Here is a 14,876-nt window from a genome sequence, read left to right as displayed (position 1 = left end):
AGTCGGCGGCCCCCTCGGAGGCTGTACCGGAGCCGCAGTCGGCGGCCCCCTCTGAGGCTGTACCGGAGCCGCAGTCGGCGGCCCCCTCGGAGGCTGTACCGGAGCCGCAGTCGGCAGCCCCCTCGGAGGCTGTACCGGAGCTGCAGTCGGCAGCCCCCTCGGAGGCTGTACCGGAGCTGCAGTCGGCAGCCCCCTCGGAGGCTGTACCGGAGCCGCAGTCGGCAGCCCCCTCAGAGGCTGTACCGGAGCTGCAGTCGGCGGCCCCCTCGGAGGCTGTACCGGAGCCACAGTCGGCGGGCTCTCCTGTTGCTGATCCAGAGCCGCAGTCGGCGGGCTCCCCTGTTGCTGATCCGGAGCCGCAGTCGGCGGGCTCCCCTGTTGCTGATCCCCGGAGCCGCAGTCAGCGGGCTCCCCTGTTGCTGATCCGGAATCGCGGTTGGCGGTCTCATCAGTTCCTGTCCCTGAGCCGCGGTCGGCTGCCCCCTCAGAACCTGATCCGGAACCGCAGTTGGCGGCCCCCTCAGAACCTGATCCGAGACCTCTGGGTCTGCTCCTTTGCCGCAGTGGGCGGCCCCTTCGGAGGCTGTACCTGGGCTGCACTGGGCGGCCCCGCCTGAGTCTGTTCCTGATGCGGAGCCACAGTCGGTGGTCTCCTCTGTGTCTGCTCCAGAACCGCAGTCGGCGGCCACCTCTGGGTCCGCTCCAGAACCGCAGTCGGCGGCCACCTCTGGGTCTGTTCCAGAACCGCAGTCGGCGGCCACCTCTGTGTCCGCTCCAGAACCGCAGTCGGCGGCCACCTCTGGGTCTGCTCCAGAACCTCTGAGCCGGTTCCTGAGCCGCAGCTGACGGCCTCCTCGGACCCTGTTCCAGAGCCTCGGTCCGTGGCCCCCTCTGAGACTGTTGCTGGGCCGCTGAAGAGGGGACGGCGTTCCCCTCTGGGCTACCTGATGAAATTGGGGTGCGTCCTCCTCCTAAACTCCTGCAGCGGCGGAGACGTCGTCCTCCTCCGGGGATTCAGCGGAGACGGAGATGTCATCCTCCTATAACCCTCCTGCATCGCCTGACCCTTGGCCGGCCTTCTGGTCGTCTGCCGTGCCCCCGGCCCCGCGGCCGGTCACCAAGGACTTTGCTTTGCCTCCGGTCCAACGGTCGGCCTCCAGGACTTCTGCCACGTCCTCGGCCCCGCAGCCGGCCTCCTGTGAATCGGCCTCGCCTCCAGCCCCGCGGACGGCCTTTCTGAGACTTTCGATTGTCCTCGCCCACTCTGGATGGGTTGCGTTTTGTTTTTTGGACAGTTTTTGGCTTCTTGCCCTCCTTCCTGGTTCCCCCTCCGCCCACCCTGGGTTGTTTTTGGACATTAAAGGGGCGTCTGGAATCCGCCCTTAAGTGGGGGGCTCTGTAACGATCTTGGTTCTGTTGTTTTTCTTTAAGTTTTCTGTTTCAAGTTTAGCCAGGTTTTTCATTGTTTTCTAGCTTTTTTGGTGTGTCTGGATTCATTTAAGTTGCTTAGGTTTTTCTGTCTGTCCTCTGCTGCCTCCTTGTGTTCTTTTCCCTTGGCTTCCTCGTCAGCTCTAATCACACCTGTTCCCTATCAGCTCATTAGCTCTACCTTTGTTCAGTCAGCCATAAATACTCTCCCTCTGCAGTCCCTCTTTGCTGGTTCCTCGTCTTACCTTTCCTCACCCTGGCTCCTTGTTGGTTTTTCCCTGATGTCTCCATGGTTCTGGTTAGTGTTTGATTTTTATGTTGGATTTTTGGATTCCTGTTTTTGTTTAACATTTTTTAAGTTGGATTTTTGGATACCTGTTTTTGTTGCCTGATCTCGCATTAAACCCTCCAAGAACTCACCTCTGCCTCTCAGCTTCTGCTTTTGGGTCCAATTAAGAAACGTTAAACCAAATCGTGACAAAAAGAAAACCTAAAAGAACCAAGACTGTGACAGAATAAAACTATCACATATAGTAAAGACTAAAATGTGACTAAAAATTATAGTTTTCGTCCTGAAGACCAAAGAGGACAAAGTTGGTTGTCAAAATCAAACACTGCCTGTCTGCACTTGGGTGCTACTACAAATCCACACAACACGACAAACACTCTCTCACCCAGACTGCAGAGGAGGAGGTAAAACTTTGCTCGCAGGTTTTCGGACGTTTCCAGCACTGCTGCGGACGGTTTGTTGGCAGGAAACGACAAACTGCTGCCGTCCTCCTGGAAACGGGTCTGAAGCGGCTTCTTTGGATCTTTGAGAGAAAGAAACAAACACAATGTTCAGTCTAAAACAGAAAGGTGGCCCACATTTTAACTGATCATAATATGCTGCCTATAATTTCAGTCAAAGAGGAAATCCTGGAGAACAGAATAAGATAACAGGAGAAATTAGGAAATTAGCATAAAATATATATATATTTTAGTTTTATCTCAGATGATTTCTTTTTATTGACCTTTAATTCCTCCATGTTTGGTTCTGAGGACCCCCAGCTCCTTTTCTTCTGCCCTCCAGAGCTGCAGCAGGACTCTGGGAGCCGTTTGACCGCCATCGTCCCTCCAGCTCAGCACCTGAGACCGAGCGTTCGGATTGTTACAAAGATCCAGCAGGGTAGAGAGGATGAGGCTGTGTATGCATCTGGGACTGGCTTGGAGTAAATCCAGCATCAGAAATGCTCCTCCTCTTTCTAAAAACTGATATTCTGTGGTGCAGGAGCCGACGATGCAGGACCTGATGGGAGACACGGAATCGGTAAGGAGGTTCAGATGGTCTGACGTTCAGAGCAGATTGAGGAAATAGGTCAATCTTCCACACTGAGGCAGCAACTTTAGAGGTGATGCTGAAAGGTTTAGAATATTTTACTCATTATAATTACTAAACTTTACATTTTAAATGTCTTTGTTTACAGATTTTACACTTCAAGCCCATCACAAACACGACGCCCACACTGACCAATGAAAGACACCTCCAGAGGTGGTTTTATGAATTTTTAAAAAGCAGTTTAAGAATTCATCGAACTCAATCTTCAAAACAGAAATTTGGAAAAATGAATTTAGAAAAAAAAAAAAAAAACACAAAAAAAAATCTAAAAAGAAAATCTAAAAAAAAAATTTTAAAATAAATTGAACAAATGAAATAATTTGGGGGAAAAAACTGAATCTCAAAAACAGAAAAGTCACTTTCAAAACCTTTTTTTCATTAAAATAAGTTTTCCAATGTTCATTTTCTGAAATTCCAGTTTTTTTGTTTGTTTTTTTCATTTACAAAATGTATTATTTGCTTCCAACAGCAATGGACGAAAACTGTCATGATTTTCTTTGTGATTTTTCCGTTACAATTTGATTTGTGTCATTCTTTGTTTTCCTGGTTTCTTTTCCATTTTGGATCATTCTAGTTGTTTCTGTGTTATATTTAAACATTGTTGTTTTTATTGAGTTACTCTCTGTTGCCCCCTTGTGCCAGTCTCATTTCCCCTTAGCTCCCTTCTAGTTGCTTCTCTCCACACCTGCTCCCTATCAGCAGATTATCCCGTTCTTTGTTCCGTCTCCCATATATACACCTGCTGTCCACTTCCTCGTAGCTGGATTCTCCTCATTACTTCAATCCTCATGTATATTTCTTCCTGGTGTATCCTAGTTTTCGTTTCCAGTAGTGATGGTTAACGAGGCATCTAGAAGCTTTGGGCTCATTGCCAAACTGTATACTGACACCTGCTGGTACTTTAAAGACACTACAGGCGGCTTATTTAACAGACTAAACTGAATCGATTTGATGATCTAGTACAATGATATCATTGAAGTTATTTTAGGTTATAATGTATAATGTGGTTCCACGTCCTGTCTCGGCTACACTCTTCCACTGAGCCTGCCTGTCTGCACCTGATCCTGTCTGCTCCTGTGCGTGATCGTCTGGCCACGCTTCTGAACTCTGTCAGACTCTGAACCTGTCTGGGAGCCTGTTATTGCCTGGAAGCCTGGATCCTGTCACCTGTTTGTTCCTGCCTTACCTGAATCCCGCCTGATCCGTCTTTTCCTGTTCTGCCCTGTATCACTGGCCTGGATCGGCTTCCCACAACTCCTCTGAGCTGCAGCACCGGGGACACTCTGGGTGACGCGAGCCGCGTCAGCTGTTTGTAAACTGATGTCGACAGAGATGTTTCTGCTTGTTAGATCAGAAGCGACTGGCGCGGTGTGTTGATGTCTCTATGTTGCGTTCAATGGTATCGCGTAATTTAGCGGGTCGACCCGGCTCTGGTGTTCCCACAGCATGCCGATCAAAGCCAAGGCGATTTGTAGCGCAGGTTGCTAATTGAGGCATTTGACCCGGGTAGACACAAGTCAGTGAGCTGTTCCCACTGCCACTAAAAGCCCATTGTTTCCAGCTTAAAACGTGATTTTCAGCCAGTGGGAATAATTGGGGTCAAGTTTGAATGTAATGAACCTAAAGACAGGCCGCCAACTGATGAGCATGGTGGAGGTAGCATCATTCAGTGGGAGCGTTACTGGAGCTAAGCACATAGCAGGTGGAATAATGATGAAGGATGACCTCCATAGTCTTTTGCTCAAAGAAAGAACTAGATGCTTGGAACTTTGACACAGAGGAGTGTCCAGATCAAATCTACCCTTTCTGCCAAGAAGACCGGTCCGACTTACTACCACAACGATACCAGAAGCCCGATGTTTGATCCCAGCAGTCTGTGGACAGGGTGTTATTATCTAATAATCTGTATTTCAGACTATATGAGTGGATCAGAGGTACAAGAAACAATTCCTTATGTTTAAAAATCACTGCAGCCATAAATAACTCCTGACATGTCTTCTACGAGGGACTGTATTTGCTTTCCAGCTGTGCTGTAGTTTGGCTGGACTGACCACACGCACTCCACCGTGGAGATCACCAGCTTGTTGTGTCCCAGAGTGCTGTAGAACTTCCCTGCACCTTTCTTCAGGAAATGTACGACCATCTCTACTCCCTCTGAGCCAAACAGCTCCTGCAAGACATCGTGAGAGTTGGTTTTATAGTGGTTACACCTAATTTAACCCAAATTAGCTAGTTCACACCTCCTGCCTACAACTAATCCACAAATACATCATTTTGCACCTATTTACACTGAAAAATCAACGTCATTTAACAGCGTTTTGCTTTTGCAGCAGTTTATATTACATATCAATCATTCCCCTTTAAAGCTATTTGATCGATTAAAATTCACGTGTGAAAATTAAAGTGTTTGAGATGCGCTCATCAGTGAAAAAATGGAAGGAAAGCATATTAGTAGCAAAAAATGTTGCATTATTTTAAACTCCAAATACACAGTGAAAGAAAACTTTGACCCAAAATGAGTGCATTTCTTTTTTTAAAGAACCTAATATTTAAGATGGGTCCTTCATGTTACAAACATCAAACAGTTCAGGTAGGCGACACATAAATTTTAATCAGCGTTAATCGGGTAAAATCCCTCATTGTTTCTTGGTTTTAGCAGTAATCACACATCAGATCTCAGGTTTGATTTCTGAAAAGAAAAGGATGTGGAGTTTTAAAACTAACATCATCTCCTCTGGGAGGGGATCTGAATTTAAAGGGCAAAGAAATTCAAAAACAAAAACACTTCAAAACAATCGCGTTTCACAACAAACAATGAAAATATCACGCTAAATGCTTGAAACTAGCGGTGTTACACAGTAAGCTAGTTTTAGTTACGGGTAAAAATCTAAGAAAAGGTGATGAACTGATGAACTGACCACGGCTTAAAGGTACACTATGCAACCGGTGTTGATTTTCCAGCGAGGCTCCCCCCAGAGGGCGAAAGTAAAAGTGCACTGTCGTAAATATGCACAGCTGTTCTCCTGGTTTCTCCGTCAAGCCAGGCGCAGTTGTTTTGAGCTTAGCAGACAGGCGAACGCAACGAATCACCATGTCTACTGCGGTAAGTGACTATTTTGTTCCAATTTTCGAGTTTGAAAATTTAGCATGTTTTCATACATTATTTGTTATGCATGTGTCTAAATAACAAAAAAGATTGTAGTTAGCCAAGTTCTCGCCGTAAAGCAAGACCGACTCTCGCGATGCAAAAGACTTCTGAGCCTGTGGGTGCGGGCCGAGGGCTCCTGCAATTGCAAGTACGGTATTTCCCTTACAGACCACCAGGGCGGCCGAGAAAACCTTTGTTCGACCTGAAATGACTCATTTAAACATCCAAAACGTTATGGAACACATTCATTAACTGAGAAATGTTGCATAGTTTGCCTTTAAAGCTAAATTCCTGCTGAGGGTCGTCCTGGTTGCTGCGTTTAGACGTTTGCAGGTTTCTGAATAGCTGATCTTTAGTCTTTTAGTCGTCAAACAATTTTTCCAAAAAAATTATAAAAACAGGACATTTCTAATAATTATTCACGTTTATTATAATATTTACACAGACAGTGTCTTAATCTCTTACATTTGTAAAATTTTATATTTTTATTTCCAGAACTAAACACATTTTATATCATTTTGACACATAAGCTCTTTTAATCAATGTTCAATACTTTTTTTTTTTTTTTTTCCAGTTATTTATTTGTCTTTTCTTATATTTTTATTTTGTAAATTGGCTGTCTAATATTTGATGCATTCTTCTAGATTGTATAATTGAGTGACAATTTTAGGGTCTTTTATTATTTCTTTTTTGTTTCATTCTTTTTTTCTTAATTCTTTTTTTATTATTAGTAACATTTTAGTTAACAGTTTTTATTTTTTTCCCCAATGTTCATTATTTGTATTTTCATTTATTTTCTCCTGAGGGACATTTAAGAATATTTCCCCATATTTTTGATCAAACTAAGTGTTTACCTTTCTGTGCAGGTCGTTCTCACACAGCACAGACAGGATGAGCTGGATATTGGACATGGTTTCCACGGCGATTACATCATCCTCACCAGAAAACGCTTCGATCAAGTTTAGGATCCCTGAGAAGGGGGAAACGCCACAGGTCTCTGACTGCAGTCATGTTTGCACTCTACGTTTTCCTTACAGGTGAAGCAGAAGTTACCCAGCAGCTGGTTGATGGCTCCCTGATCGCAGAGGTCCTGCTTTACAGCTTCCTCTCCCAGAGCCGTCACAGATCGCAGGATTCTGATGCAGCGCTGCGTCTGGGTCATCCTGCTGCCACAGAGTTCAGGCTCTGGATTCAAGAGGACAGAAAAACAAGAAGATATCTAATCTGAGCTAAAATCCACAGACACGAACTTGGAGGAAAAGACGCTTGCATGCAGGAAGGTGGAAGAAGTCTCAGAAGTTTTCAGCTGACCTTCGACGCACCAGTCCAGCAGCAACAGCAGGCGCGTATTTCCCTGACAGGACATGTAGTCCTGCAGCATGACTGGAGCGATGCAGGACAAGGCGTCCAATGCCTGCAGCTGGAGTTCTTCCTCCTGGAAGCCGAAGAAGATCTGAGAAGCTGGCCGGCGCTCCGGTGGCTTCACGAGCTGCAGCAGGTTCACCATGACATACTCCTCCCTGAAAACCTGAGGAGGGAGTTCAAAGTCACTCCTCTGAACAAACGAAGACTGTAGACTGTAACTGGGAGTGAAGCTGACCTGCAGTACAGTGACGTTCCTGCCCATCACAACCAGCAGATTCAACAGCAGCTTCATCATCCTCAGGTCAGGTTTCTCTGCTGCAGAGCTGCTCACTTAAAACAGACAGATTCTTTCCTTCTCAAAAGCTCAGTTACACATTTTAAAATCTAACTGGAATCAGTGAAAAAAAAAAAAAAGAGTCTCACGCTCCGGAATTGTCATGAAGCCCAGCAGCTGTTTGGCAAATAAGCTTTCCTGGAAGTAGAAAGATATTTTGAGAAGAACTGTGAAGAATCTACGGAAGAGGATTAGGACCACATAAAAAAAATTAAAACGTTAACTTATTTTAAAATATTATTTCAGTTTAATATGGCAAAAAAGTCAGAATTCTAACTTTAATCTCAGAATTCTCACTTTAATCTCAGATTGTTGGATGTTGCTGGGCACTATGAAGGAAGAGATGTGGAGCACTGTGCCTAACTGAAAAAGATGTGAGTTGTTTGGGAGGAACAGGAACACATTGGTTGAAAATTACATAATTAAGCAACTTTTTACGTGCATTAGGGGTCCCTGGTGATGCTATTTGATTAATGGAAGAGCAGAAGGTGATTAAACCAAGAGAGCTAGTCTCTAAAACAGACATGGCTACGGCTACAGCAGTGAGAATTCTGAGACTAAAGTCAGAATTCTGAGATTAAAGTCAGAACTCTGAGATTAAAGTTAGAATACTGAGATTAAAGTCAGAACTCTGAGATTAAAGTCAGACCTCTGAGATTAAAGTCAGACCTCTGAGATTAAAGTCAGAACTCTGAGATTAAAGTTAGAATACTGAGATTAAAGTCAGAACTCTGAGATTAAAGTCAGACCTCTGAGATTAAAGTCAGAATTCTGAGATTAAAGTCAGAATTCTGAGATTAAAGTCAGAACTCTTAGATTAAAGTCAGAATTCTGAGATTAAAGTCAGAACTCTGAGATTAAAGTCAGACCTCTGAGATTAAAGTCAGAACTCTGAGATTAAAGTCAGAATTCTGAGATTAAAGTCAGAATTCTGAGATTAAAGTCAGAACTCTTAGATTAAAGTCAGAATTCTGAGATTAAAGTCAGAACTCTGAGATTAAAGTCAGACCTCTGAGATTAAAGTCAGAACTCTGAGATTAAAGTCAGAATTCTGAGATTAAAGTCAGAACTCTGAGATTAAAGTCAGATTTCTTAGATTAAAGTCAGAACTCTGAGATTAAAGTCAGAACTCGAGATTAAAGTCAGAATTCTGAGATTAAAGTCAGAACTCTGAGATTAAAGTCAGAACTCGAGATTAAAGTCAGAACTCGAGATTAAAGTCAGAACTTTGAGACTAAAGTCAGAACTCTGAGATTAAAGTCAGAATTCTGAGATTAAAGCCAGAACTTTGACACTAAAGTCAGAATTCTGAGATTAAAGTCAGAATTCTGAGATTAAAGTAAGAACTTTGAGATTAAAGTCAGAATTCGGAGATTAAAGTCAGAATTCGGAGATTAAAGTTAGAATTCTGAGATTAGAGTCAGAATTCTGAGATTAAAGTTAGAATTCGGAGATTAAAGTCAGAATTCGGAGATTAAAGTCAGAATTCTGAGATTAAAGTCAGAATTCAGAGATTAAAGTCAGAATTCGGAGATTAAAGTTAGAATTCGGAGATTGAAGTCAGAACTCTGAGATTAAAGTCAGAATTCGGAGATTAAAGTCAGAATTCGGAGATTAAAGTCCGAACTCTGAGAAAAAAGTCAGAATTCTGAGATTAAAGTCAGAATTCAGAGATTAAAGTCAGAATTCGGAGATTAAAGTCCGAACTCTGAGAAAAAAGTCAGAATTCTGAGATTAAAGTCAGAATTCTGACTTTCTTCCTATATTAAACTGAAATAATATTTAAAAATCAGTTAACTTTTTTTCCATTTTTTCAGTGGCTCTAATCCTTCTTCATAAGAATCTGCCCCCCAGAACCTGATTGTTATTCAAAGGAGTCGGACTTACGACGAGCGGACAGTTTGGATTTCCAGCGATGAGAGTTGCGATCGCCAGCAGGTGATTCCTGAGCTGGAGGTGAAAAGCTTGGGATGGGATCTCCATCGCTGATGACAACGCTTCCTTCAGAGATCTGACAAACAGGATGACAGTGAGACGCTTTCACAGGACGCTCTGCTGCAGACATCTGAAAACCAGCAATTCAGTTGGAGCTAATTTATTTCATCTTATCCTGTATTAGTCACGGTTTTGGTTCTGTTTGAGTTTTCAGTTTCATGTTGATCCACATTTTTCTTGGTTTTCTATTTTTAATTCCTATTTTGTGGTGTTTTCTGGATGTATTTGAGTTCTTAGGTATTTCCTGACTGCCCTCTGTTGCCCTCCTGTGTTGGTCTCCTTTTCCCTAGCTCCTTTCTAGACTCCTCTGTTAACACCTGCTCCCAATCAGCTCATTAGTCCAGTCTTTGTTCTGTCTCCTTTATATACTCTCCCTGAGCAGTTCCTGGCTCCCCACGGGAGTTTCCCCCTGAAGTAGTCTGTTTTTCGGTTCCTTGTACTTCGGTTTCTACATTTTTTTCTTCAGTTATATCATTAAATCTCCAAGACTCACCTTTGCCTCCTCACCTCTGCATTTGGGTCCTCAAAACCTCAACCCAACCGTGATAGTAATAACCTTGTTTATTCTTTCTATAATCTTTAGTAGACTCTTGTGAAAGTGTTCCTTTGCAGGTACCAGGAACTGAATGTCTTTCATGTGTATAACTCAAGGTTGCTGTCTGCATGAAGAAATGTAGGTGCATCACTATATCATGCTGCAACTTCCTCCCCACACAGTCTTTTAGAGTTCCAGTGTGATCTATTGTAATAGAGACTCCCTGTTTCCAATAAAGAGCGGGGAAGACAGCAGAGGTCCTTCTTCTCCAGGTTATTACAGAAGTGTTTGGGTGTTTAAACGGATTCCAACACCTACAGCACGCATTCCAAGCTGCTGAGCTGAGTCACGGCCTCCTTTCTGCCACCGCTCTCCAGCAGGTTCCAGAGGATCTCTGAGGAGCAGATAAGAACCTGACCGGACCGGTCCTCTTCGTTCATGTGCAGACAGATCATCTCGGCTCCTCCTTCACCTAAGATGCTAGTGCAGGTGGTGTCTGTAAAACATTGAACAAACGGCGGGATCGATTAAAAAAAACAAACAACTGGCTGATACTGAGAGCATTTGGTTGTTTGCAGACGATTAAGTGATTTATTTCTCCTCGGAGTCAAATGTGTTCCTCACCTGAGGAGCTGGAGAGGAGCTGAAGAGTTTGCAGGAGCCGCAGCTTGATGGAGGGCCGGTTCTGCAGGGCGGCTGTGGAGAGAAGCAGCGTCTTGGGGAGGTTGCTGCGCTCCAGCAGCTGCAGCCGGTAAATGGCCGAGGTCGGCTGGAGCTCTGTGGAGAAAATGACAAAAAAAGTGGAGCCTATTTGATACACGAGGATTTCTAGACCTATCTTTTCCGTATGATCGTCATGTTTTTTTTTTATTTATTTATTTTTTTTATTGAAAAAGCTGATTTATACAATCAGACATTAGAAAATTTATAATAAATTGTAGGGAAATTTCCACAATATAACCACTGATACTAACTTATCTTATTTCATAAAAAAAAAAATTATGAAATTTTGACAGAATGTTCAATGAAAACTTTTACCTTTCAAACAATTATGTCACGGTTTAGTCTTTAAAAGAAAAGTCCGCTCATATTCAGGAATCAAACTTCTGAAAGTTCCTTAAATCTGAAATGATTCCATCCTGTTCAATAAATGATCAGTGTTTTTAATTCAGAGTAATTTTCATGTGAATGTGCTTTACTGGAGGCATCCATGTTTGTCAAAGAACACTACTGCCACCTACTGGTTAGTGACGTCACGGTGCGGTATCGGCTGTTGATCAAGTCCCAGTGCTGTATCTGGTGTTTGTCACAACGCGCTATTATCCAAGTCATCTTGAAAACATTCTTCTTCCAAATGTTGGCTACATATTACGGGTTTTTTCTCTGGCCAGAAGTTCGATGGCAAATCCTCCCTCTTCAAGTTGGCGATCCAACGACCAACCCGTCCGTGGAGGATCAGGAATCAGAAAGGTGGAATAACTCTTTTTTTCCCACTTTTACCCGATGTATTCCAACATCCAGCTGCCATGCACGTGGGCATTGTCAGTTTCACTATAGCTCTGGTGAATTTCAATTGTGAAGTCCTCTGGAAATCTTCAATAATTGTTGTTGATTGCAGATGTGTCTAGTAGTTCCCATTGATTTAGCTTGTAAAGCGGGGAGAATGGCGCTAGGCTTACCGCACCGTGACGTCACTGCTGGAAGATGGCAGGAGGGAGGGGTTACTATATTTGGGCAAAAATGGCCGCTCCCAGACTCAGTGATCGCGAGGAAAAATATTATTCTTATTCTTTTATTGATTAACTCTAAATTCATTAAATCACGAGAACGCATTAGTTTAGGTTTGGATGATGGTCCATTGATTATTAGTTGCTGACCGGACTTTTTGAAAGTTTAAACTGACCCTGCATGAAAATTGGGATTTTCTACTGTTATCGGCACAAGATCTCAAATTGTACGTTTAAAAGTAAAACCTGACCAATAGAAAACAATGGAATGAGAACATCAAACATCTAAAATAAGGAAAAAATATATATTTTCTGAAAAAAAAATGAAAATTTTTATTTCTTTAATCTGCAAAAAGATTCCTGCTCTGCTGTAAATAATAACAATAAAGTAATAGAGAATTCCATTTAGTAAAATAATTAGCAAAAATATGGATCAATTTTTAAAAGAAAAAGTTAAAGTTGAGCAGATTTTTTCATCTAGAGTAAAACATTTTTAAGGGAAAGATTTGTTGGTTTTATGATTGTTCTCTAAATGACACTGAAGGTTGAGGAACAGAAGCAGATTATTTATGGTTCTTCTGATTGTTGGCTGGCCAACAGGAAATGATCCCGGATCAGAAGGAATCCCAGCAGAAAGCAGTGAGAGGAGATCAAGGAGATGTCATGATGGTACCTTCAGGCAGATCCGCTGGAGCGTTAGAGCTGAAAAACGACCTCACAGCTTCCAAGACCTGCTCCTGAACTTCAGCGTGTGGGACCCTCATCAGAAGACCTGAAAACAGAAACACATCTGCTCCTCATCTTCATCTACCAGACCAGGGAGACGTTGGCGAACGGATTATTGGTTCAGTGACGCTCTATGCTGACATGACGCAGCTTCTAGCCTAAATCTGACCGCCAAGCTCGGCAGAACTAGTGGATTTTATTCAATCTTCTGTCTCCTTGAACCCCAGTGGGCCTCAGCAGATGGCCGCTCACACTGAGCCTGGTTCTGCTGGAGGTTTCTTCCTGTTCAAAGGGAGTTTTTCCTCTCCACTGTCGCTACAAGCATGCTTAGTGTGGGGGATTGCTGAAGAATCAATGAGTCGATGCAATCAGCTGGTTTTCCTTAGAAAACTTTGAAACTTTTCATCTGGTTAAGCTGTTTCTGTGTAAAGAGCCTTGAGATGATATGTGTTATGAATTCAGCTACATAAATAAACTGTATTGAGGATAAACCTGTGAGGTCGACTCCTTCAAGCATCAAACCCATCCATCCATCATCCATCCATCCGTCATCCATCCATCATCCATCCATTGGTCAACTATCCATCATCCATCTGTCATTCATCCATCATCCATCCGTCATCCATCCATCCATCATCCATCCAGCCATCTGTCATCATCTATCCATCCATCATCCATCCATCAACCATTTGTAATGCATCTGTCATCCATCCATTATCCATCCATTGGTCAACTATCCATCATCCATCCATCCATTACCCATCTGTCATCCATCCGTCATCCATCTGTCATCCATCCATCCATCATCTGTCATCCATTGGTCAACTATCCATCCATCCATCCATCCGATGGATGGATTTGATCTTGATGATCGCTCACACTGACCCTGGTTCTGCTGGAGATTTCTTCCTGCTAAAAGGAGGTTTTCCTCTCCACTGTCACTACAAGCATTCTTGGTCTGATCTGATCCGCTCCATGCTGCCTGGACGTCCTTGTTCATCCGATCAGCCCATCGGACTCAAAGTGTAACTAATAATCCTTCCTTTTATTCACCGTTTCAACCAACTATATCTAATTTTCCACTTCATTGACCTTGATTAAACTACTTTTTTTTCTCCTCCCGCTTGGCTGTGGTTGCTATTGGTAACCATTAAATAACATCGATCATCTGGCTCATTTAAAGACAGTGATTTAATGAAACATTGATGGTAAAATATGGCCTTGAATGGGGCTGAAGATGAGGTAGAGCCTTAGAAGCAAACATTGAGGCAAAGCTGGGATGGAAGGAAAACTGCTTGTTTTTGTTGTTTTCTTAAATCGGCAAGAATGTCAGATTTATATGTAAAATAACTATTAGTTAAAAACAATATAAAGATGACAGTGCAGTGTGTACCAATGTTGGAGAGGAACTCTTTGGCGTCTTGAGCGTACCTCAGCTCATCAGACGTCTTCTCCTTCAGGAAGGGAAACCTGAGCAGAAGCCAGAGAGAAATGCTACAGATGCAGAAACTGTTCAAGCTTTAAATCGACAAATTTCTCACCTGCAGAGTTTTAGAGCTTCACACAGAACTGATGCATATTGGGGCTGATCGCTCACTTTCTCAGCACAGATGTTGAGTATTTGGGATATAGCTGTGAGCTCCTTCAAAAGCTTCACTTACTTTAAGAAGCTTTAACGTACAGAAAAGGCATATTTTTCATTCGATTTTAGAAATAGTCGAAGTGAAGTTTATAAAAAAAAAAAAAAAAAACATCTATCCGAATAAAATATTAACTTTAGGCTCATTTCAAACACTTAAGAAGAAACATCCAAGAATTTTATATCCGAAGAAAATCTGATGACAAGGATACGAAGCCTGACTGGTTTCTCTTCAGCAGTTTCTTCAGGACGAACAGGTGCCTTTCCCTCAGGTTCGCCTTTAGAAGAAGAAAAAAAAAAGACAATTAATCGAAGCAAACCTGACATATAAAAGAGAAAAAAAGACAGTTTTACCCACCATCAGTGGATCCTCAAGAAGACGGATGACCTTAATGAGGTCAAACTTTTTAGGACTGGGCTGCAGAAATGTCAGGAGTTGAACATTATTACTCTATAGGGCTTATTGGACATACTCGACTAAAAACCTTTACAGAACCTTGCTGATAGAGAACATTAGGCAAGGCAAGTGTTAGCGTAGCACATGACAATTCAAAGTGCTTTACATAAAAAAAAAGATAGAAAAGTACAATGTAGTGAAATA

The 14,876-nt window shown here is 42.8% G+C and overlaps 1 protein-coding gene across 1 annotated transcript in view; it reads right to left on the bottom strand.

Annotated features, from left to right (window-relative positions):
• The window catches only part of LOC119790488 (cilia- and flagella-associated protein 69-like), a 30,044-nt gene that overhangs the window by 12,992 nt on the left and 2,176 nt on the right, over positions 1-14,876 (bottom strand). Inside the window, exons 2-17 of the mRNA XM_038296032.1 lie at positions 14,634-14,693; positions 14,488-14,553; positions 14,178-14,287; positions 14,030-14,106; positions 12,584-12,682; positions 10,808-10,960; positions 10,502-10,679; positions 9,541-9,664; positions 7,743-7,791; positions 7,555-7,649; positions 7,266-7,482; positions 7,008-7,139; positions 6,809-6,924; positions 4,858-4,976; positions 2,442-2,716; positions 2,103-2,240 (exon numbers count right to left, since the gene is read on the bottom strand). Of these exons, the coding sequence (XP_038151960.1) occupies positions 2,103-2,240; positions 2,442-2,716; positions 4,858-4,976; positions 6,809-6,924; positions 7,008-7,139; positions 7,266-7,482; positions 7,555-7,649; positions 7,743-7,791; positions 9,541-9,664; positions 10,502-10,679; positions 10,808-10,960; positions 12,584-12,682; positions 14,030-14,106; positions 14,178-14,287; positions 14,488-14,553; positions 14,634-14,693 (2,008 nt within the window). The remainder of the gene's footprint in view (positions 1-2,102; positions 2,241-2,441; positions 2,717-4,857; positions 4,977-6,808; positions 6,925-7,007; positions 7,140-7,265; positions 7,483-7,554; positions 7,650-7,742; positions 7,792-9,540; positions 9,665-10,501; positions 10,680-10,807; positions 10,961-12,583; positions 12,683-14,029; positions 14,107-14,177; positions 14,288-14,487; positions 14,554-14,633; positions 14,694-14,876) is intronic.

Source organism: Cyprinodon tularosa, unplaced genomic scaffold (genome assembly GCF_016077235.1).
Source record: "Cyprinodon tularosa strain WSP-4 unplaced genomic scaffold, ASM1607723v1 ctg366, whole genome shotgun sequence".
Classification (NCBI taxonomy): Eukaryota; Metazoa; Chordata; class Actinopteri; order Cyprinodontiformes; family Cyprinodontidae; genus Cyprinodon; species Cyprinodon tularosa.
The sequence above is the reverse complement of the archived record's forward strand: the minus strand, read 5'-3'. Positions and strand labels throughout refer to the sequence as shown.